This window comes from Strix aluco, chromosome 7 (genome assembly GCF_031877795.1).
Source record: "Strix aluco isolate bStrAlu1 chromosome 7, bStrAlu1.hap1, whole genome shotgun sequence".
Lineage (NCBI taxonomy): Eukaryota > Metazoa > Chordata > Aves > Strigiformes > Strigidae > Strix > Strix aluco.
Window position 1 is genome coordinate 5,730,429 of NC_133937.1, and position 25,241 is coordinate 5,755,669.

The 25,241-nt window shown below is 37.1% G+C and overlaps 1 protein-coding gene across 4 annotated transcripts in view; it reads left to right on the forward strand.

Moving 5' to 3' along the window:
• CTNNA3 (catenin alpha 3) overlaps positions 1 to 25,241 on the forward strand; it is a 545,392-nt gene that overhangs the window by 355,567 nt on the left and 164,584 nt on the right. For 3 of the 4 annotated variants that reach the window (XM_074830309.1, XM_074830310.1, XM_074830311.1), the window contains one exon: positions 18,598 to 18,754. In XM_074830309.1, coding sequence (XP_074686410.1) covers positions 18,598 to 18,754 — 157 coding nt within the window. Of the gene's footprint in view, positions 1 to 18,597; positions 18,755 to 21,427; positions 21,526 to 25,241 lie in introns of those variants that run through there. The other variant, XM_074830313.1, reaches the window with a different exon arrangement.

Here is a 25,241-nt window from a genome sequence, read left to right on the forward strand (position 1 = left end):
GCACAAGAATTTCTTTTTCTTTTTTTTCCCTGCACACCCACCTTCTCCCTCTGTCACTGACGCAGGGTCAGACTTCAGTGATGTGGGGAGATTCTAGCAAGTCTCTGAGGGAAGTGTCTGACCTGGAGAAGTGTGAAGAGGTGAATCTTGCAAGTTTTGGCTGATTCACGCCTCTGACGAGCTTCCAAGTTTTTAAATTGAGCTTTTAAATGGTTTGTGTAGAAGTAGCATCAAATTCAAGGCAGCAGATGACTACCCTTCTTGTGTTTTCATGATTTCTTCCTGGAAACTAAAATGCTAAAATGTCATTAAAGAAGGCAAAGAGAGGTAATGTGATCTGCAAGTGGATTTTCTGAGTTATATTTGCAGAATAATAAATGCAAAATACATCTGGCAAATTTGACTATCTGCTTTACTAAATTCCAAATTAAAAGTCATTAGGAAATGTATCAGTAAGAGCAGCTTTGGAAGTAATAGTGCAAGTAGCAAATACAGCACCAGGTTTTTTGATTCCTGCATCTCTTAGATGATTGTGCATTATTGTTGATATTGACACAGTCTAATTTGCTATTTTGAGTTAGAAAAAGCTTCATTTGCCATCCTAAAGCTGTCACTACTATTTTAGACAGGATAATTTCAAGCAAAGTTTTCTTTCTAATTTCTGTGTGATGTGATGTGCTAGTTAGATGTAAACTCATGTTTACGTTTATGCATAAAATAGAGATAAGGCATGTGTGTTTCTCATTATACCACTTCTGCCTCCTTTCCACGTTTTCTGGGAAAATGCAAAATGAATTTTAAATAAATATCTGCAGTCACACTGACTTTGTGTTATACTGTAGCATCACTGAAATTCTTGAAGATTGCAGACTCTGTTGCTGTTGATGCCTGATCTGTATAATTTTGGCAGAACTATTACCCCCATACATACGTAGTTTTCTGGGAAAGATGTTCTCATAAGGAATTTTTTTCTGGATAGCGCACTGCATTCTTCTGACATTCATTCTACCCATACCTAATCATGGAATGTATAAATAGTGATGCTTCAAAAATCACCCCATTTCTCATTTCCTTAATGGTACATTTTTCTATTGGAGGCAACAGCTTGCCTCTTTCTTGATGCTGTTTTAAGTTGATATTCTGCTGGGGTTTCTGCATGTGGAAAAGGGACTATGACATTAGAAAAATAGTACCAACAACAGGGGAAAAAAGTAGTCGTTTGATGGTGGGTAACATACAATTTAGGTAGTGTTGGGTTCCTCTTTTACAGGATGATAATGTGAATGATGTGTAGGGACCTAATTTCGTGATTATGAGTCTCTGCACTTGGACTTCAGAAATGATTGTTAATAATAACAGAGGAATAAAGATTCCTTTGGGGGGGGGGGAGAAAATATTTTCTTTATTTGAAGAATATTCTCATTACCTGCCCTGTACTATCCTCACTGTCTGAAAGGTAACAAGGGTTTTGTGCTGGTTTTTGCACTTCTTTCAGCTCATACGGTGTACAGACTGTATGTGAAATTCAGGACAGAAAATGAAAACTGTGAGGAAATGTGGCAATACTTACCTACCTTAATGTCATGCATACCTGCTAAGATACTGACAATACACAGTTTTCACTTTGCACCATTTTCTTAATTCTTTTGGGTTTTAGGACTTTTTTTCTGTTTGGCTGCAGAGGGTTTGCTTGAAAGAATTCTGGAAAAAAGTGATTTGAAACTCTCTTGGTGGGAGATATTACACTCGGGAAAAAAACAACCTCACCAACACAAATGTCTCAAAATGAAGCAGCAAGGATCTTTGGGACTACAGTCATTTGCCAAGGGGACAAAGAAAGTGTTTTGTTACATTGGCTTCACTTTGCAGCTACTTCAGCGTAACACATCTGGTGGTGTGACATAGCATTTGTTTTGGAGGAACTTGTAAAATCTTCAAGGTGTTAGTGATAGTTTTATGCTCTTATATGTCCCCAAGCAAACAGTTGTTCTCTTTAAGGTATGATATTCCATTTTAAAGTACAGTATTCCACAGGAATGTAACTGAACTCTTACTACACTTCTGTGATGAAATCATATGATGCTGATTATTATGGGCTAATTTCATTCATATAAAAGATATTACTGGAAATAATCTTCTTATTTTAGAGTTCTCCTTTGTTCCTGAATATATATAAAAAATACCTGATTTGTCATGATGCATTTGAAAATGCTCATGATGCTTTCTTGATCTGTTAGCTCCCAGATCTTACTGTGTCTTTCAACTGTTTCAGTGTTTTCATTGTTGTTTCTCAAGCGTAGTTTTCCCCCTGTATACCTTTACAGGATGAATTGATGAGATTTAGATTCACTTTACCAAATATTCAAAGACTGTAATTGTAGTGTAGTTACACTGCAGTTGTTCTAGTTCCGTTGCAGCTGAGTTTTAACTCTGTAAAGATTGCTATGTGAATGAACAGTCCATAAGGACCTTTCTATTTTATATGCAGTATACTATAAATTGGACTAAAGATTTACTTGGATGTGAAATCCAATAAACAGAAGGTTAATTACATAAGCTTCATTTTTATATTGTAATTTCAATATACAGCTAACTTCATTGATAATTGTATTCAGACACAGGGGTTTTTAATGCTGAGCACCTTTCAAGATCAAGTCCTGAGACTTGATTTGGTTTCCTGTATGCCTGGATATTCTGGAAAGCTGTACTGTAGCTATATGAGTATAACTTGTGCTGCTGGCTTATCCCAGTCTGATCAGCAAACTCAGCTATTACCAGTGCTGATAATTTTTATACCAATAGAGTTGGTATTCTGTGATAGAGCATTTACATAGCCTAAGAAAGTGCAGAAGCAGCTTACATCTCTGAAAAACATTGCTGTATCAAGAGGCTTTGGTCTCAATTCAATATGTTTATACTGAACTGCAGATAGTGGAGCTCCAGTTCTGGATGGAGCACTGTTGGAAGATACGACGTCCGCTATGGTTTTGAGTGTAGAATAACAAGTGCAACATTATAAACAGAACTCTGTTTTGAATATTTTTTTATTTCCTCTTTCATGTATCAGTAAGTCTTGAGGATTATTTTAGCCTTCCATTTCAAGAATTTGCTTCTCTTGAAATTAAAATTTGCATTTGAGAATACATTGCTCAAGGCTTGATAAAATTCTGTGAAGTATTCTGTGCTTTCTGAGAAGAATCTAATCATCCCCCACATACACAAACCATGGACACAAAGTTAATTGTTTAGTTAGAAAATCAAAACTGTAGCAAAAATTATTTAAAGCAATTGACCAATGTTATGATTTGCTTAAGTGAGATACTGGATACTGGGTTTATATCTAATACAAAAAAATATAGTTTGAGGAACAGTGGTTTTGGTTGAGTGGAAAAATGCACTTTTGATTTTTGAAATAAACTAGGGGATTAGTGTGATCCACCCCACATACCTTTGAATATCATAGCCAAAACACTCCCTGCATCATTTACAGACACTGTATTCGATAAGGAAGAAACAGAAATGTTTGTTTATTCTTGTTACTTCAGTTTCAGTATTGTAAAATAGAAAAAGTGAAAGTGCTTAACAGCTGCAATTACGAATTTCATGCAAATCAAGCACCTGCAATCTGACCTGCAAAAAACCACCAATGTATTTTGTGATCTGCTGTCTGCTTCGCTTGTCAGGTCAAGTGAATTAGTTCTGGAAGTGAGGTGCTGTCAGATGGATTTAAAAATCAGGCTTTAAGTGTTCAGTCTATTTTGCCCTCTGTCCCCCCAAAATAAACTATCCACCCAAATGTGAATACTGAATACTTTACTGCATTTTCAGTTCTTTTTCACTAGACTAAAATAATAAGAATGTCTGTTTTTTTAAGCTTTTTTTTATTCTTCTCTCAGAATATTTTTATTAGGTTCTCTGCTTAGTCCCTGGACTGTAAAAGATAATTTTGTGTGCCTTTCCTGTAGAAGGTTTCCAAATACATTCAGAAATGTGCAGGTAGTCGCTAGGTAAAACCAAGACATAGTTGTGTATGGGCGTAGGGGGGAGCTTGAGAGGACTGTGGTGTGTGTGTTTTTGGTTTGGTAGGGGTTTGGTTGGGTTGGGTTGGGTTTTTTTGTTTGTTTGTGTTTGGTTTTGTTTTCTTCCTCAAGAGTGCACCATGCCTCTCAGCAGTGCTAGCCTATGTTGGGAAGTATGCTTGAGTGAAGTTACACAAATTGTTTTAATAAAGTACAAAATCTTTATCCCAATGTAATAAAAGCATATTCCTGTGTAGCACTAGCAACTACTGCCCAGATATCAGGAGATAAAAGCTATGCAAGATTGTTTTTAATTTCTAGCCTGGAGTATCAGATCAATAATGTTCATAGTATTGTCGGTTTACCCCCTACCCCACAATTCTATTTGTTCTTGAGGAGTTGCTTTACCTGTGTGCTCAGAATTTATCTGCAAGATTCTTGGCCAGTGGCTTGTAATAACAATATAGAAATTAAATCTGCCCTTAATGGTTGGTATTTGAACAGTGTGTTAATATATACCAACTTGAACAAAGTGACCTTTTCTCAAAGTTTAAAGCTACCTAATAATCTCAGAATAAGTAAATTCATATTTAACTTCTAAACGTATTACCAAACATAGTCAACTATGTCACTATCAAACAATAGATCTCCAGTGCAATCCCTTCTTCCTGCTTTAAATGATTGGAAAGGAGGAAGAAACAGAATTATACAGTAAGTTATTTAAATACTAGTTCTGCCAAAATAGAGAGTGATTGCAAATAGGACTTTGAAATTTTAACCATTTCATTTAGTATTTTAGGGGTTGCTGTGTTCTTATTATTGCATCATTATTTCTTGCTGGAATTTTTGAGTCTCTGTCTGAAGCAATAGGTGTCTTGGTCTTTTCTGAACATAATGTAAAACTTACAGTCATGTGTTTATCCCACCACACCACCTGTACATCTAACTCTCAGGACTATCGATACTTGATAATGCTGCTGAGACAGAAATTTTTCAGGGTGTTGTGAGAGGGCGTGGTGTGCTGTGGGTGGAACTTTTCCTGTTTTCAGAAGAGGAGGGAAGTTTCTTGTGGAAGTACAATCTTGCGTTGTCACTGATATGTCACTTTTGATATAATGATTATATGATCTTCCCTAACTTTGCATCTCCTTTTAGGTATTTCAGAGGGTGTGGATTTCACCTTTAATTGGTCAGTGAATTTAAAAGTTAATTTTATTTAAAAAATATAGCAAGCAATCTATTTACTCTCGGAATGCACTTACCCCTTGGGTAGAATTTGTGTGTTGACTAGAGCTGCATTATCAACATGATCTCAATTTTATTTAATTATATCAACTGAAATACATTTTATGATTAAATACTATGTATACAAGATACTCAGCTTTCAAAGCTTTAAAATTGTTAGGGGTTTTTCATATATTTGTTATTTTAATGACTTTTTATGGCAGATGACAAAGCAACAGTGTCATATATCCCTGAGACTTTTTATCATTATAGTGGGGTTTTTTTGCTTGCAAGGTTGTTTTTTGGGTTAGCAGTAAATACAGATGCCTTCTTACAGAGCTTGGGGATGTCTGGATGTTTAAGCTCCCCCACTGCGTTGTTTAAGAGAAAAACAAGGCACAGCTTGACAGAAATAAAGTTCTGCACAATCTTCTGTTAAAAGAAAAAAAATAGCAGACTGCCAACATGTTTCTGTGGTTTCTTTAGTAGCAGCCCTTGTGTCAGGAAATACTATTGTCCTGATCCAATGTCGGGGGAGGTTACGATATGATCCCAAGAGCGAGGTTAAGACACAAACAAGGTCAAATGCTGTTCACCCAAACCAATTTTTATTATTAAAAGTGAAGAGGGGTAGCAATAGGACAAAATGGAAGGAAAAGACAGAAATCAAACAATCATGCAGGATAGAGTTGCAAGAATAGTCACCACCATGGATCCAGCAGCGTCCTGTTCACAGAATCACAGAATTGTCTAGGTTGAAAAAGACCTTGAAGATCATCCAGTCCAACCATCAACCCAACGTTAACAGTTCCCAACTACACCAGATCCCTCAGTGGTATGTCGACCCTACTCTTAAACACCTCCAGGGATGGGGACTCAGTTGGTCCTCAGTCTTCAGTTCTTCGGTCGTGGGTGCACACCAAGCAAAGTTCTCGGCCACCTTTTAAGTTCATTGTATCAGCTGATTAGCATATCTGCCCACCTTTAGTTTTTTTCTGTTCCCACAGGTTTTTGCTGACTTCATGCTTCTTGAGCAACCATCTGGCTTCAGGGGCAGAAACGCTCACCTCTTATCAGTGCAATGGCGAAGGCACATATCAGGTTTATACAATGGCCGGTGATCAGCGGTCCTTGTGCTTTTGATGAGAAACACCTGGTTTCACTCAGTCCACCTCTCTGAGGCTTATTTAAGGAGTTTATCAATACAACTGCAAGGGAGTGGGGGGTGTATCCTTTGATACACTCCTGCTTCCTTGGGTGATATTCCTTAGATTAATTACAAAGGCCACAGCTGGTCCTTGATGAATGGTTGAGGCATTACTGACACCACCCCGTAACTCAAAGCAAACACACAAGCAAGCTTTGAGACAATCATTTGACATTTCAGTCTCTCACAACTATTTCATGATGTTGCTACATCATGCTATATCTATTGGTAGCTATCTGTTTACATTTCTATTGACTGTTTTAGGGTATCCCTGAGAAGTCAGTTGCTCTTGTCCCAGGAGGAGTCAGTGTTAGTAACTTGCCCCAGAAGGAGTAACAATATTAGTAACGATGTTAGCAACTAAGTAGTTGTTCAGCCTGGAGAAGAGAAGGCTCCGGGGAGACCTTATAGTGGCCTTCCAGTACTTAAAGGGAGCTACAGGAAAGCTGAGGAGGGACTCTTGATCAGGGGTGTACGGATAGGATGAGGGGTAACTGTTTCAAACTGAAAGAGGGCAGATTTAGATTAGATATAAGGAAGAAATTTTTTCCTGTGAAGGTGGTGACACACTGGCACAGGTTGCCCAGAGAAGCTGTGGCTGCCCCCTCCCTGGCAGTGTTCAAGGCCAGGTTGGACAGGGCTTTGAGCAACCTGGTCTAGTGGAAGGTGTCCCTGGCCATGGCAGGGGGGTTGGACTAGATGATCTTTAATGTCCCTTCCAACCCAAACTGTTCTATGACTCTGTGTATCATATAATTCTGTAACTGCATTACAGAACAGAATTATATAACAATTCAGGTTGGAAGGAACCTTAGGATGTCTATAGCCCAGACTTCTGCTCAAAGCAAGTTCAATGCTGAATTTCAGACTGGTTTTCTCTAAACTTCTCTGGACAGGTCTTGAAAATCTCCAAGGACGGACACTGCACAGACTCTTTGGGCAACCTGTTCCAGGGCTTGACTGACCTTGGTGTGAAAAGTGCTCTTGCGTGCATCTGTGCGCTCTCTCGCCAGAACTTCCTTCAATTTCTAGCCACTGTCAGAATGTCCTCCCGCCTTCCATGGCTGTGCAGAGCCTGTCTCTGTCATTTTTGTAATCTCCTCGTATGTGTTGAGGGGCTGCTGTTAGGTCCCTCAGAAGCCACCTTTTCCCCAGGCTGAACAAGCTCAGTTCTCCAGACCCTAACCATCTTGGTGGCCTTTTGCTAAATTTGCTCTACTTCATTGATGTCTGTCTTGTATCAGAGGGCACAGAACTGGACACCTGGATGCAGTTTTCTAGATGTGATTTACTAAGTGTCACCTTTCTCATTCTACTAGCTACGCTTCTGCCCTTTCAGCCCACTATGCTGTTAGCTTTCATTGTTGCTGGGGCCTGCTGCTGACATGCATTCCAAAGTGTTGTCCAGCAGGATGTCAGGTCCTTTTCCAGCAGAGCTGCCCCCCAGCCAGTTGGTTTCCAGACTGTATCATGACAAAAAGTTATTCCATCCTGGCTGCAAGACTAGTTTTTAGACATTCAGTTGATAGTTTTTGAAAGGAAGAAGAAAAATCTTAGCTTCTCTTAGATCAAAAATGGTTGTACATGTGTTTTATTCCTTACTGATACTGTCCCAAGCAGTGCAATTCCTTTTGTGAAGTAGAATGAGATGATTAGTTAGTAAGTTTAGGAGATTAGTAAAATTAGTTAGATGATTAGTAATAGCTTGGGAAAAACCCACCTTCTAAAAGCTCAAAAAATAGTTTTCTGTGTTATTTCATTGTGTTATTCATGCACCATACCTCGATGAATCTTGTGAGGTATGCTTAGAAACTTTTCACATTACATAAATGAATTGGGATTAATAGAAGATGCATGGAATAGCTTTGATTTTGAACAAAGATATGCATTCTGATCTCTAGAAGTGACAGAATCAAATGCCACGTTTGATACACTATTCACCTTGAATATGACCATCCATTATACTTTCTTTAGCTATAAATAAATGGAACTACAAAGTTCCATCTTCCATCCATAAAAAATCTCTGTGATCAAATCAGATGATTTGAATTCAGTTTCTGGTTATTTACATGAATGTAGAGTGCGCTATCCTATACACAGGAAGAACTGATCGGAGATCACTTCTTTACTTTTGGCTCCAAAGGAATTCCAGCCTACATTCAGCTCAAAACTTTTTACCCCAGGCAGAACATGAAATTTCTGGGAGCTTTTGCTCTGGAGCAGGTATGGACTTTTCTTTTTTTCAGGGAGCAGGGTGGCAGTTAAATATATCAGTTTTCAACTACATTTAATTATCCTATAATATTAAGACACAGAATAATTCTCTCTCATAAGAGATTATATTAACATATATATGATAGATGCACAGTTTTAATACTAGGAAATATGAGTTAGTTTAATGTTTGGGGCCAGGGTTCTCAATCATGTATCAGATTTAGGGACATTAGCTCTGCACGCAAATTAGGAGAACTTCATGGCCTTTTACATCTTCCATGAAAGTGAGCACTTCTTCAGAAACACCAACTTTACAGACTGTTGTGCTTGCTAATTTGGTGAGACTAGAGAAGGCAACAAGCTTCTTTCCTTGTTTTATTTAATTAAAACACTGATAAAAGTATTCTCTTGTAATGTTACTCCAGCCCTGCTATGCACTTCTTACTCTTCCGTTGTCTCCTTTTGCCTGACCTTAAACTGGGTGACTCATCCTTACCTTAAGGCACCATCTCACTGAACACTGCTTCCCTCCCTTGTGTGACAGAATAGATGTCTGTTGGCCTCCAATTTGTTATTGCTAAGATAAAGGAGTAAATGTCCCATAGTCTAAGGCTACCGCATGAATGCTGTCCAGGTGTGTTGGGTGGTTGTTTTTTTGGGGGAGGGGGGTGTGTGTGTGTGTGTTGGTGTTTTTTGTTTGTTTGGGGTTTTTTGTTGTTGTTCTTGTAATTTTTTTTTTTTGTTGGTTTGTGTTTTTTTTTTCTTTATTTTAACCCATTATGCACTGGTGTATCTCCTTGAAAGCTACATCTACTGTGTATACTTTGAATCTCATTTTAGCTTATCTGTTCAGAAGCTAGTTAGCAGAAGGTATGCAGAATTATCTTATTATTGTCATAATTTTGCTCTATCCTCAAGCTTCCCTCAACCTGTGTAATCTTCTGTTATTGTTCTGTTAACTTCTTGAGACTGGCTTTCGTTTAATTGAGTGTGTAGAGTATGGTTTATCCTTTACTTGATGAGGACATATGTATGTTACTGCAGTACAAGTAGTAATAATAAATGCTGTCCTCAGCTAACTTGTGCTCAGAAGTGCAAGGAAATATTTGAAAACTATTAATTTAGCTTCTGGCAATATGCCCAAGCAGTAGAGCAGGAGGAATAGCAACTTTCTGGTAATGTTTACCTGAACTGTGAGATTTGTAGTGCAGAAATGCAACATTTGGAGAAAAACTAATGATAGGTAATGATGGAATTAGAACAGCCTAAATATGCTGTAATAAACTAGACTAAGGCTATATTTAATTGGCCAGCAACAAATTGTAACCCTGTTTTAAACCAGGAAGCAGTGATGAAACAGTGACTTCAGATTGGTTTGGTTCTCATTGTTTCTTGAGGTCAATTCAGAAAATGATAAATTTACACCACAAATTATAATTGGATTGAGGTAGAAAAGCTAAGCTACACGAAGCCTTAGAAATTGGCTAAAACTTTTCAGCTTGGTCTCTTGTTGGTAAGAATGGGAGCACCTTGGTGTGAAGTACGTGGTTTTTGTTTTTTGATTTTTCTTCCTTTTACAGGAAAAAAAGGCTTTAAAACTCCATTTTACTTGGGTGATAATGTATCCCTTCAAGTTTCTTAGCCCATACTGATAATACTCCAGTCTAAATCATACATGTTGTGGGTTTTGGCTTTTTTAGTATGTGGGTGCCACTGATGGCTTCACATTTTTTTTGAATTTCTAGTTATATTTTGTTCTGATCATCAAAATATTAGTGATGATCAAGTATTTCAAAGGATTTTAAATACATACATCATATAATTTCTTAACAAAAACCAGATAAAGCTTCTTGCCAAGTTCGATTTGTCTAAAAACAAGTAAAAAGAAAAAAAGATAATATGATTCAAAAAAAAGAACATGAGACTGATCTTAATAAACAACATTGTATTGCACTTTTTGGGTGAGCAAAAGTGGCAGTTGCCTCTTGCTTGCTGTTTTTGTTCCTATTGGATCTGAGGCAGATAGGCTTCTACAACATGAACACCAGAATGCTGAATGCCCCCTTTTTCAGTCATACTGGAAATGTCCAACAAAGGCTCTAATGGCTACAGATTTGGAACTACTTATAAGTCTATACCAAGGAGCTTTTCATGGTTGCTGCTCCTAATTTAATGAATCTTGGCTAGCATGGCAGTTCCAGATAGAACAAAGCTAATAGTATACCTGTGCTTAGCCAGGCTTTAGCAACCTTACTTAACCCATGGGTCTGTCACCTTGACATGATAGCCAGGCAAAATAAAGACACATGGTCTATACCCTGCTCTGCAGCTTAGCTATGACAGCATTTAAATTTCATTAATATCAGTCTGAATTGTTTTATGGAATGTAAGTATTGTCACACTTGTGGAAGTCACATTTATTCAAAGTGGAATTAAGTCTTTTCTTAATAGGATATTGAGCGTTAGAACAATTTACCTTGGGAACCATAAGGAACATTATCACTGGAGTATTTAATTCAGGATTAGCTGCCTGTATGTAGAATGTAACTGATTTAACCTCTAGCTGTAAAATTCCCGAGGGAAACCTTAGTAAGTTCTATAGTTTGTGTTATTTAGGTGGTCAGACTAGATGATTTGCAGATCATGTGTAGCCTTAGAGTCTATCAGTCTGTGTGTCAGAGCAATATCTGTACTGTTAGATGAGGATGCCTGCCTGTGCTGTAGTTTTTGCCTTTAGTGAAGGTTTCAGGACTTTATTTCCAGAGATATATGGAGTCATCCAGATTTCTAAATTCACCCATTTAGAAAAGTTTACTACATTCTGTAACAGTTTTGGTGATCTTCCCAAGCAGTTTACCTCTTTATTGCATTTGGCAAGATAAAAATTTTATGATTCTTCTGATACTGAAACAGCTTTTTACTTAGTCTCATTGTTATTTTTGGGTAAATTTACCAAAACAAGAAAATACAGGAAGAAAGACTTTATTGTATTCAACCAGAAATGGGGTTTGACTTTCAGGTAATACCTTTCTGGAGGCTTGACCAGAAATGTTAGAAATTACTTGTGTAATATTTCAGTCTTGATGGACACATCTTAAAATGTAACCTGTTCAGTTAGTGTGGTGAGGGGAAACAAGACTAATGTAACCTAAGAAATATAGAGGTGAAATTTTGAGCCCTAGTTCAGAAAACTGATCCCGTGAAATTGGATCAAATGTGATAGGAAGGAAAACAGTGATGTTTCAACTCCTGCAAATTTTTTACCCTTAAGAATACTGGGGTAGCTGCTGTAAAGGCAAACAGAAATGGACTTTTATGTATTACACTGCGTGGAAAGTTCTTGTATCTTTGGTATTGATGTTGAAATAAAGAAACCAAAGATTATTTCTCATATGCAACTGTAGAATATCAAAATGGGATCAGATACACAGATCCTATTTTGGGTTTAACAAGCTCAGAGGGTATTTAATTGGGTGCTGGTACTTGGCCACACTTTCCTCCACCTTTGTAGCCCATCTCCTGGACCCTTTGGGCAGCAGACACTAATATAGTTGTACAGCCAGAGCTCTCAATGCTTTATTGCTAGCTCATGTTGTAGACTGCTCTGTGTCTGGAGGATGGGACCTAATACTTGCAAGTCATGCAGGAGTCTGTGTGCTGCAGAGCCTGGCTTTGTGAGGACTCCTGTGTATGTTTCTCACCAGCAGTGTGAGAGAAAGCACCCCAGTTACACTCTTTCTGAAAGCTGTTGGCAAGTTTTCCCATCTCACAGTATGGTTTAGGAAACAGTTGTGAGATCAGAGCAACAAAGGCAGAACAGATCTACTCCTGTGTTAGCTGAGTAGTATTTCTTCCTGCCTGCAGCAGATCTATGCAGTCCACATCCTAGAAACAAAATTTGGGCTGGATCTCCACCTGGCAGAAGCTCAAAATCTTTATTGTATAACCCCTAGCATGTACAGGGATTGGCAGTGAATTGTTTACTGGGTGTGTTTTGCATCCTAAAAAAAAGTGTCGTGAACTCTATAGAAATATGTGCTGGTTGCTTGAAACAAGCTTTCCAAAAAGTACTAAATTTTGAGGCTTAACTAGTAATGTCAAGTATTTATCTACTTTATAACATTTTCAAATGTTTACCGTTAGTATTGAAAAAATAGTAGTTACAAATTAATCATCCCAACTCTTTTAAAAATGTCGCACAGTATGTAGATGATGCCTGTTTGATGCCAGCCTTGATGCCTTTTCTTCCTGGCGGTATTACAACTTCTGCTCTTCTTCTGTACTATAAGAAATGTTTGTTATCAAGTCAGGAAACCATTTCATTTTAGCTCTATTTTGATGTCATATTGATGTCTTGTGTAGTCCACTTTCCCTTTCCTCTCTCTTCCACCAATACAGGATCAACTCTTCCATGGTTTAGAGAGTAAAAATATTCCTGGCAGATGTTTTATCTACCTTACTCTTAAGTACCTCCAGTGATGGAGAGTTTAGTCTCTCCAGGCAGTCTGGTTTTGTGCATATTAACTCCCTTCAGTTAGGCATTATATTTAAGAAAAAAACCAAACAGTAAAAACCCAACACAGCCTTCTCTCTTGCAACAGTTCTGTCCAGTACTTCCTGACCTATTCCTGGTGGTAGAGATTGCAGTTTTATTTCTCCTACTTAGAGCTACCTTTTATGAATTTGAAAATCGTCATATATCCCTTCACTTGTATACTGCAGTTTCTATATGCTACCAGTACTACTAGTCCTTTGTATCACAGTCTTTCTTACAACAAATCTGTGACATAAAGGATTGCTAGTAATAGGCCGACCAAAATGGTGAAGGTTGTGTTTTCGTTGTTAATACACCAGCATATACTGGTCTATTAAGGTATCTTGCAAAATCTTTTTATGGCTTTTTTTCAGGACCAATTTGCAATTTGAACTGTTTCTTCCTTTTTTAGAAAGTGGAAGATAACTTGGCATATATTTTATAGGGAATGTTGTTTTTATTCTTCTCTTCTGCTTCTCCTCCTCGGCTTTTAAATTCTCTCCCATTTGCTTCTGCACGCAGACATTGTCCTGTTGTTACATTGTACATTTTCTGGGTATAATTTTCAAATAGCTATAAGCACCCAACATTAAGAATGCTGCTTGCTTTATAAATTCCTGTTCTGTGTGTTTACTGAAATTTTTCTTCTTTTTTTCGTGATGTATTGTGTTCTGGCTGATGAAAACAAAGCTTAAGGTAGAGCAGGATGAGTTATGTAAGTGCAAATGCTTATTGGTAGAGCTTGTACCTTTGGAAAAAAAAAAAAGAGTCTTGTCTCAGGACAAAGAAAACAGAGTTTTCTACTAATTCCTAAAATTATAAGTTCCTAAAATGATTAAACTGCTAATATTATTTTAAAAATTATATGGAAGTACACTTGTTACACTGAATTTTGTCTCTTAACCAAAGCCGTTTGGGCACTGAGCTGAAGATTGGTGGGGTTGCATTTGTTGCACAGAAGTTTCTGTGAGGAGCTGAAGGACGTGATACATACTGTCACCAGAAGTGGTACTCCTGAAGTATCAAATGCAGAATTGTTTTAAAAACGTGGTCTGTGTGCAAGTCTTGAGTCACCATGTTTTATTCCTCATTTTCCATGTCTGGGAGTTCAAATTGGGCATTTATGAGAAGGCCTTGTGCCTCTAGTCTAGTGTTTAGGAACTGAAAGCTCAGTCTATTTTACAGGGGATAAAGGAAAAGGAAAGGGTATTAATGCAGGCACTTTCCTACTTTAGCATGTGTGGGATATTTTATTAGTTTTACCAAATCAGATGGAATAGCCACAGTATGCAGTTCCTTACAGCTTAGAAGAAGAGTTGTCTTAGCAAATAAAAACGTTTGGTTTATCCTATTGCTGAAGCACCTCCAATCCAGTAGAAACCTTAAGCAATGGACTCCATCACCACGGATGCTGAGAAACATAGTAACAACATTGGAAAGATGATTTGAAGCCTAGTTCATAAACTGCTTACAGTTGCATCTTTTGAATTTTAAGCATTTGTTTTAATAAACAAGGGAAGTTTGTATTACTGGTGAAACTGGAAGTCAGTTGAGACTGGCTTTAGCATAGTGTGTTATTGCCTACTTTGAAGTATTTTTTCAAAGTGTGTGTTTAGTGCCAAAGGTAGTTCTATAATAGGGAAATGCTGAACACTTATCTTTATAAAAATGAACCCTAATAAGCTCTTAAATTCCCTCCTTTAACTCTTTGCAAAAAAAAAAAAAAAAAAAAAATCTGTACTTGCAGAGCTTTCAGTAGAAGCAACGGACGTAAATGGAAATTTAAACCTTCAGTAGCTTGAGTGGTCTGTTGACTTATTTGAGAAGCCAGAAGCAATTGGCTAGCCAAGCATAAATAAATGTCTGGAGAAGAGACCCTATGTTTCCAAAGTGATTCTGTAAATGAATAGTGCATGTGGGAATGTAGGCAGAGGGTTTATTGCGGTAGTTTGCTTATGCCTAGGAGATAGGCACCTTTGTTGGTGTCTTTGAATAGGATTTCAAAGTCCCTGGCGTCTCATTTTTAATGTCTACATTCGGATGAGGTTTCAATGATCAACATTTTCATCTACGTCAGCATTGCTGTGCTATTACTACTTTTCAGATGTCAGAAATGATGAGTGATCTTAGCAGTGCTCCAAGCTTCATTCAACATTTATTTGGGAGAGCTTCTACAATTCTCTCCCACATTTTTTTGGATGGAAGGTTATTTACAAACTAAAATATAAGGCACCTTCTGCACATACACTATTTTAACCATATATGTTTCCTGGCAATTGCATTTAAAAAAACCAGTAAGTGAGAGTGGGGAACTGGGATTGTATTTTTCACATAAGAGACATAAATGGTGTGCCTGCTTTTAGGGGTAGGATCACATCACCATCAAGACAGATCTGCTGTCAGATGATACAGCTGATAAATGCTTTTGCTGCAGATTTTGTAGATCTGGAGTATGGATAAAATAAAATTCTATAATACATAACGATTGGGCTATACTGAAAGGACGTCTGAAAACTGGGGAAAGTTGTGTTTAACACAAGCCAAATTATAATCAGAAAAGGAAAAAGTAGCCAGTTCTAAGTCCTTACTGGGCCTGGCTAGAGCAGTGTTCTGTTACTCACTTGTAACAGTATTCCATATTATCTGAGGTGCAGATCAAGTGATTTTATTATTGTTATTGTTGTTATTATCATAAGATATTTTCAGAACATCAAGCTGTGCAGCTTTAATAAAAAGACTGATCAGACTCAGGACTTTCAAACTGTAATTGTTCAACTGTTCAGCACTTTTTTCCTATAGCATGTACTTTTTGCCTTTAATCAGAATTAACTTGATTCTTTACTTTGGTTCTTTACTAAAATTTTAAAATATTTTCCAAATATGAGTAGTTTGATAGTATGTTCTTTAAGGTAGCAGCATTGTGCTGTGCTGTGTATATGAAGGCAGATTTCATTGTCAAAAAGCTGAAAGTCTAATGGATTAAATAATTTGGGTATTAGTAATTTGGAAGTGGGGATAATGACAACTTCAGATTTATTCAGTGTATTTTGTGGTTTTCTGCATAACTTTGCAGATGTTTTGTCAAAATAGGAAGGTTTTGCGGTGTAGATCACCACTAATTCAATAATTCTGAGGCAGTGGAGCTCCTGATTAGTTACACTTAGGCAACAATTAAACAGTGTTTAAATATATGTATTATGTCATTATTTAAGTTAAGTAACACCTTTATGATAATTCCAGTCCTGTTTTATTTATGTAGTAAAACATTCTGGTATGTTGGGTTTATATTGCATGTTGGTGCTATTTTATGCAACCAAATGACATGTTAATAATGTAGTCTTCCTCAGCTCAGCAATTAGTGTGCTTGATATTTTAATCTTAAGCAAATTACTCCTTTCATATGTTAGAGAATTTAAGGTAAATGGAGAGCTTTTTGCCTACAAAAAGTTCAGGTAGTGTTTATTTGGTTGATTTACATTTTTCTGTTATGTTCTTTTTTGTATTTTTCTCTTCTGCAATTTAAAGATTCTTCTTTTCATGATGCACATAGAGTAGTTTATTAATTTCATCTCTACAGCCACTCTCTGTTTCTCTTCAGGCTCTCTCTTTCTTTAGACTGACTTAAGTTTTTTCGGTCTTTTCTCAGTTTTATGCTTTTTAGATCTATGATGATGATATTGATGCTGTTCTGTCTAACATGGGAGAGAAACTATGTCTTTCTAGAAGTATGGTGATGCAAAGTGGACAGGTTATTTAAAAAATTTGATAGTGCAAAAGTAAAGCAAAACACTCGCCTCATGTTTTTTCCAGGTATTTCTCTGTTTTTCTCAGACTTTTGGTTTCCCTGACAGTACCTTATTTTTTGCAACTACTCAGCATGGTGGACTTGCATTTATTGACTGATGCACTGTAAATGCAGATGCATTTTTGCTGCTACCTATCCACTTGGTTCCAATTCTAAATTTGTTTTGCCTACTGGGATATTTTTTTTTCTTGCTGGAGAATAGGATGCATTTATATTTGTACTTATGGGACAGAACTCTCTTTTTTTAGATCACTTGTGGAGTTGGTGAAGAAATCTTACCCTTTTCTTCATTTTAGTTGCATATTCTCCTCCTTCTCCAACTACCTGGTAAAGTAATAAGCATGTGGTCTATTCTTCTTTGTCAAAATCATTAGTAAAAAGACTCAATCCCAGTAGTATTCTTACGTATGTTCCTTCATTATGAGAGCGCAAATATTAGTAAGTTTGGCATTATTTAGATTTCACCAGCTATGTAAGTTCATGTGATATGTAAAATTACCAACCAAACATAACTGATTACAAGTTTAGCTTATGATCCAGAACAGGGTCAAGAGGATTGATATTACTGCAAAGACACATCAGATGGGTTTAGGATGAGGAATTTCCTAGTTCTTATTCTTTGATACAATGATTTGATTACAGTGACATGACATACAAGAATGTTTCATGAATGTGTACTGTCAGCACTGAGGATTAGTGTAATATATTGTTTTTATTCTTCCCATTTTTTGCTTTACGTGGTGTTTTGTCTTCTTAAAACCATTCTTCCTTTGATAAATAAGCACTATTGGGAAGGGGAAAAAGAAGGTTACTGTAAGGTTAATGTTCAGCTTCTACCTGGGATATGTATTAGTTTAATTTAAATAATGTTTATAGATATAACATCAACAAAAAGCCATATTAGGAAAAAAACCCTCTAACTAACTGATTGAAGAGGTATCTATAGAATTAATCACTTCAGGATCCAATATTTCCATCTTCAGTTAGTGATTCCTGGGAAAAATGGAATCTACCCTCTTCATGTGAACATAGTTACTATTTTTAGGCCTAACTGATTTAGAAATACCAGTCTGCTGCTTTTGTATAGATGTAGTATGTGTTATGTCCCATGTCACTGATCCTAAAAGAGATATCTGTTATCCTGGTAAAACCTTCCACTTTTACATGACAGAGGCTGATAATATCTCTTTCAGTGAAGATACTCCATAATAAGCTCTGTGATAACAGTTGTTACAGAGTTTAAACTCAAAACTGAAGTGATGTATGCTGTACCAGTATGTGCGGGCCTTAAGTGTGTGTAAAAACTGCCTTGTATTAATATCTTGCAAACTGGAATAGTTTGAATTCTTCAACTAAAAATAAAATGTTGGGATTCTTACTATCCTATTCCATTAGCTGCTTAATTTATAAAACTAAAATGGAAGTTAGCCTAAGCAACATTTGACTGATATTCCTGCTGAGAACAGTAACAAAAGCTGAGCAACGCTTTTGCTTAGAGAACAGAAATGCTGCTCTGCAATTTTAAGTAAAATGTAAAATTTTCTTTCTGAAGCTATTATTTAGATGTTGGGCTTTGTGTTTATTTTTGATACAGGTTATTAATGCTGCTTTAGCTCTTGCTGCCAGACCAAAAAGTCAAGTTGTGAAAAACAACATGGAGATGTATCGGAGTACATGGGAGAATCACATCCATATTCTTACTGAAGCTGTAGATGATATAACAAGTATTGATGATTTTCTTGCTGTATCAGGTATGATAATTTTCAGAATCTTAATATTCTTTTATATTCTTTGAAAACTTTTGATAACATTTGAACAAGAAACCAATGAAAGATTAGATTGTGTAAGGTTTTGTGAAGCTGTTGCTTCTGTTTAAAATGTCCCTGCACAGTAGATATTTCTACTCTGCACAATGTAGAGCTGGGTGGAAGTTACTTGAGCAAACTAGGTGCATGAAGCAGTATGGGTATGTTACAGTGGGTACGTTTATCCATCCTTACAGGTTCATTTAGCTCTAAGTTTCAAAATCCTCTCTTCAGCTGTGAGAAGTCTCCTTCTGGAAAAGGAAGTATTTATCAGTGTGCATATACATAAACCAGGAGATTCTCATGATATCCTGTGTTCCAATTACTGTGGAATGCACTGTAGCATTTCCAGAATTTTGAGTTACAAATATTTGTCAAACAAAATGTACTTCTAAATCTGTGCACTGAAGAGATCTTTGATAGTGGTAAACTGTATTTGCTGAAGCAGTGAGTGTCTTCAACATTTAAGCAGAAGATAGAAAACAGTTTTACTTGTTTCGGTTTAAAGATCCCAATTCTACATTTTTTACTTCTCTTAAGTTAGCGTAACATGGACAGGAATGAAAAAATTTGCCTCATCTTCATTAAATGTGGTTTAACTTCTGTGTTTCCCGATGGCCAGTGGGCCACTGCACTTACCCATTTTTCTCTGGACATGTCCATTGGGCTTAACTCCATTTGTTAGGGCTATTTGGTTTATGCAGCAGTATAGAACATGAATAGTTCTGCAGATGTCAGTGAAGTCAGAACTAAGTTAATTTTCCCAAATTATGCTTTGCTCATTAAACATGAGGGTGGACTCTTGTCTAAAAGGGGACTTAGCTTGGATATTCATTGCTCTAAAGCTTACTTGTATATCTTCAAAAATATCACCTTTACTGTGGTAACCAGAAGCTGCTGGACAGGAGTCCCCATAACTGAGTGGTGGTTTTTTTTCTTGTGATTAGGTTGTGGATCTTACAGTGCAAAAACTGTAAGCAGGCCATTTCTGGGTCTGCTGATGCTGGATACAGACTTTTCCTTACAGCATGAAAGTTCTCCTTTGCTTTAGAGTGGTCAGTTGGTATACCTAGCAAGTGATTTAGGTCTGAATGTAGAAGAATTTACTGCAAATAGCACAAGTTGGTTATTCACTGAGCTACTCTCCTATGTGTATCTTAGCATCTTAGTACAGGAAAACATTACCAGAGGATTAATTTTTTCCCCTGTGTAAGTTAGCCTTTAATAGAAGCCAATTATGAACCTTTCTACTGCTTATAGGGCCTGGGAGGTTGCAAATCTTTCCTGTTAGACTGAAACTGAAATTTCTGCAGGTATTGCTGGAGCTGTTAAAAAAGGAAGAAATGACTCAATTGCTAATGAATTAAATCCATGAATCTCTTTAACCTAATATGAAATCTCATTAGTTTTAAAATTCTTTCAGATTCATTGAGCTAAATGTTTCTTTTTAACTACACAACTGTGATTCATTTAAGTGGCACATTTCAGATATTTTTTTAAAATTGCCTTGTCTTGAAGAATATAGTTAGACATTCCAATTGGGGGGAAAGAAATCTGTCATTGGCAGCTACTCTTTTCAGAGTAGACTCCTGGCTTTTTGATGTATTTTATATTCTTTGGTTGAGCACAGCTGAATAATTGGACAATATTTCAGAGTAAGTAAAAGCAGAAACTGTAACTTAAGTAACAGTAATGTGTAGGCCTACATATCATGAGGTCCAAGAAATTGAACATTCATATATTTGCTCTAAACCATGTGTAGACCATCTTCTGTAAGCTTTGGTATAACTTTTTGGCACATGTTAATTTAATTTGCTTAACTTCAAGTGTCATGCTTGTTCTTAAGTGATCTGCTGAGTAGATGTTTCCCTATGGCAGTGTCACCTGCTTGCTTTTGGAAGATTTTATTTTATTTATTAGCTCATGTACAAAGAAGTAATTATTAAAGGAACAGTGCAAGCCACTCTCGGTCTACTCCTCAGTGTATTAGCACCATTACCGTGTTCTGAGGGACTAAAACTTTCATATATTGTTCTGTCTAAATATAAAATTTAAATATGTAATAGAAGATGGTATCTAACTTCTTTGGAAATTACTTGGCAATTAGGAAAGATAATTGTGTCATGTTTGAGATGAAAGGAATACTAGAATAGATTTATAATGGATCTGTGTTTTCTGCAGAAAATAGTAACCTACAACACATGTCAACATGGGCATATTGGGGGGGAAAAATGATTTTTAAATAACATACTTCATTCAAAATTGATACTGTGCTGTCTCAAAGTGTCAAATATTCATATCTGAGTTGAATGGCTGAGTTTGCATCTGTGTCTGCATCTCCCAGGTTGGCAAGGGAAGTGATTAGTCCTGTAGTGTTAAAATCTTTTTCAAAAATATAGTATGCTTTTTTGGTAAATACAGTAAACACACCTTTCCTAGTAATTCTGGTCATTCAGAATTCTAAGTCATACAACAGAACCGCCTACTTAAAAATTTATTTTAAAGTGCCTCTCTGACTGATTGATAGGTCAGATCCAGATACAAAATGTACTTCCCCAAACTGTTAAGATTTGGGAATATCTATTTTGTGGTTTATATTATATATCTCCTTTCACACAGTGTCACCTGAGCATTGGATGGCAAGTCATTCTATAAAATGATGTTATTAATGTGAGTTATTCTGCGTTACTGATGGTTTGGAGGGTTAATTCAGAACTTTTAGCTGCATTTCTGCTATGGACGATTTTAAGGTGCCAGGTTACTTCCATGAATGTCACTGCAAAAATTTTGTGCAAAGCTCAGTAGCAAGTGGATTAGTCCCTATGTTTCTTGGATCCAGGATGTTATGTTTCTGTCCTTAAAATAATCTAAATAAGGGACCTATAGCTGAGAGGATGGGAAGGAACTGAGCTCCCTGTGAAAATATCTCCTTGTGACTTTTTTGCAAGCCACTTGTGAGGTTGCTGAAACAAAACGCATGCGTACAGGAAAATCGTGTCTCTCCGGTTGTGATACATGTACTTCTTTGATGTAGCACTGTGGGAAGAAGAATTCTGTGGCAGATCAAAAAGGGTGAATTGTAAGCATTTGAAAGGTTGGGGAGTTTTTTGTTGTTTTTTGTTTGGTTGGGTGTTTTGTTTTTTAAAGTGCTAATATGACATTTATTGTACTGCTAATAATGCTGTTCTTATTTTTCGAAGTGTATTGGTCTCTCCTTTTCAGATTCACCTATCCTCATGAAATTGGATATTGTTTTGTTGTTTCAGTTGTGTTTTATTCTTTCTATTTGTTTGTATGTGATCCTGTGTTCAAAGGAAAATTAGCACTACAGAAGACAAAAAAGAGATGAAATCAGGTCTTTGCAAGTGAAAAAGAGGTCTGACTGCAAATAGACAGTTTAAATAATGGTCTGTTCCTTGTAAAGGAAAGCAAGAGTTAATGAATTGTATAAAAAATGTCATTGCAATTATGAAACATTATAAATTATAATACCATTGTTCATAGATATGTTATAACTCCTAAGAACAGAGAATCAGTTTCAGCCTATCAGTTTGGGATAGTTAATTTATGCAAGGAAGAATGTGGGTATTAATCTTTATGACCTACTACATTAAGTTTAAAAAATACTGTCATCCATTTATCATGATCATGTGAGGTTAGATTCATATAAGTAAATTGAAATGTTCTATTGCATTTGATGTATGAATTTCCAGGAAACTAGTTTTGCTATGCTTCTAATTTTGTTTATGTTGGTAAATCTTAAGATTTATCCTCAACTCCGCTCTCATAAACTGACCGTTGAGTGTCTCTTTCCTGATACAATTAAGCTGAAAACATTGTTCATGAAGTTCATTTTTCAATATTGGTTCCTCTGTGTTACTTTAATACCCTTTATTCAAAATTATATGAATAAAGCTTTTGGATATAGATGGAAAATCTGAAATGACAGTATTTCCTTCCTTTATATGTATGTTTTCCTCTCCTGATGATGGTGTGTAATTGCAATATGTTAATTACAATTGTTAAGAATTTTACATTATTACATGTTAGAAAACCAGTGAGAGAAGAGTTAGATCTTTTAGTCCAAGAGTTAATTCAACTTTTGCAAGGACTATATAGGTAAGAAAAGCATCAGAAGTGTGTTTAAATATGCAAAATTCTCAGGGCCTGTGATCTTTCCTTTCTGTCAACTTCTTGATGAGCTTGAATGGCAGACTTGTGCTGCTTTTCTGTCCTCTTCTCAATGTCCTTGCCCAAACTATGACTATTTCATCTAATGAACCTTCTCTCCAGCCTTCCATGCTGTCTGAGTTTTGGTCTGTCATATTTATAATATCAGTATGGTTAAATACGTATAATATTAGGTCCTCTTTTGCCAAAATTGATGTTTCCTGTAGTATTTGGTTTGTGTGTGGTGAGGTTTCGGTAGTGGAGAGGGGCTACAGGGGGGAGCTCCTGTGAGAAGCCTCCCCTGCTCCAAGTCGGACCCACCTCTGGCAAAGGCCAAGCTGATTAGCAATGGTGGTTGTGCCTCTGTGATAATGTATTTAAGAAGGGGAACCCAGGAGGAGGAGTGAGGGAAATACCTATGCAAATATAGTTGAAGAAAGGAGGAGGAGGGGTAGGTGCACCAGAGCAGAGATTCCCCTGCAACCCGTGGTGAGAGGGCAGGCTGGGCCCTGCAGCCCATGGAGGCCCACAGACACTTACCTGCAGCCTGTGGAAGGCCCCACACAGGAGCAGGTGGCTGCATCCGAAGAAGGCCAGGACGCTGAGGGAAGCCCGCACTGGAGCAGTCTGTTGCTAGTAGGGTTGCAGCACGTGGAAGGGATCCACGATGGAGCAGTTTGTGAAGAGCTGCAGCCTGTGGGAAGAACTCATGTTGGAGAAAGTTCATGGAGGACTGTTTTCCATGAGAAACGCTGGAGCAGAGGAAGAGTGTGAGCAGTCCTTCCGCTGAGGAGGAAGGAGTGCCAGAAAGAACGGGTGATGAACTGACTGCACGCCCCATCCCCTGCCCCCTGCACTGCTGAGGCAGGGAGAAGGGAGAGAAATAGGGAGCAAAGCTGAACCTGGGAAGAAGGGAGGGGTAGAAGGAAGGGTTTTTTAAGATGTGGTTGTATTTCTCACTGTGCTTCTCCGATTTGATTGGTAAATTAGTGGTGGTGTCCAAATTAAATTGATGTTTGTTTGTTTGTTTTTTCCAAACTGAGTCTGTCCTTAGCCCGTGACCACAATTGGTGAGTCATCCCTCCCTGTCTTTGTCTCAATCTCCGAGCTTTCTGTTATATTTTCTCCTTCCCATCCCACTGTTGGGGAGTAGTGAGCGAGCAGCCATGTGGTGCTCAGTTGCCTTCTGGGCTTAAAACACGACAACTTTTTTCATAAAAACATTTCTTTGTTCATCTCTTTTCTCATCCCTCCTCATGTATGAATAAATCCTCCTCTTCTTCATATACTGTATGCAAATACCATAGACCCTTTCCTGTTGTATTCTCAATGTAATGATGTCTTCACTCTCTGCCCTTTCAAATACCTCCTTAAAATACAATTTGTCTAAAGTGCATTTTGACTCTTGTAATCTCATCAACACTTAAAATTGAATTAATTTTTTTTAAAGGTAAATGCATTCCACATAATGGTTAATAAGTCATTAGACTTTGAGATGGCTTTGTCTGATGTCCACTTCATTGTTTCTCTACCAGAAATTCTGTTACTTGCCTTTTACCTAATGGAGCGATAGTGAGTGGAATGACTTAAGTGTTTGCCTCAGGTAAGGGTTTGTGTAACTCCTCCATGCAATTTCCAATACTAAATTGATAGTGGTAAACGTGGACATCTGCAGATCAATCTGCAGTAGAATCGGGAGAAGATGCCATTTTTAGTATTGTGAACATAAAGACATACTATAATGTATACAGAGGTGCCCCACAATTCAACTCCTTACAGTAATTGGACTGAAGTGTTTTAAATAGATAGATAAAGACTTCTGAGACTGCTTAGGAAGTTCTGTGATAAGACTGAAGATCATTCAAGCTGACTTGAGCAGGCAAAAGGGAATATTTTTTTAAGTGAAGAATTGGCACAAATCAGTTACTGCTGGCAAGAGGGAGAAGAGACATAGTTCACCTTCCTGTTATAGTCTTGTTCCAGTGTCATGTACAGACTTTCAGAAGAGATTCAGGGAAATGTTGCAGGGCTCTCCCTCTGAATGGAGTTGAAAAGAGCACACTCCAAATGTGGAGTGTGCAAGGGATTCTCTAAAAATCTGAAATCGTGCAGGCTAGAAATTTATTTCCAGCCTCTTAATCCTTCCCTTGGAATCTAAGAATATGTTAAGTCTTTCCAAGCATAATGGGAAACAGTGAAATACCACAGTTTTAGAACAGAACTTGCCATTTTATGTAAACCTGTGCCATCAGAAACTACTTTT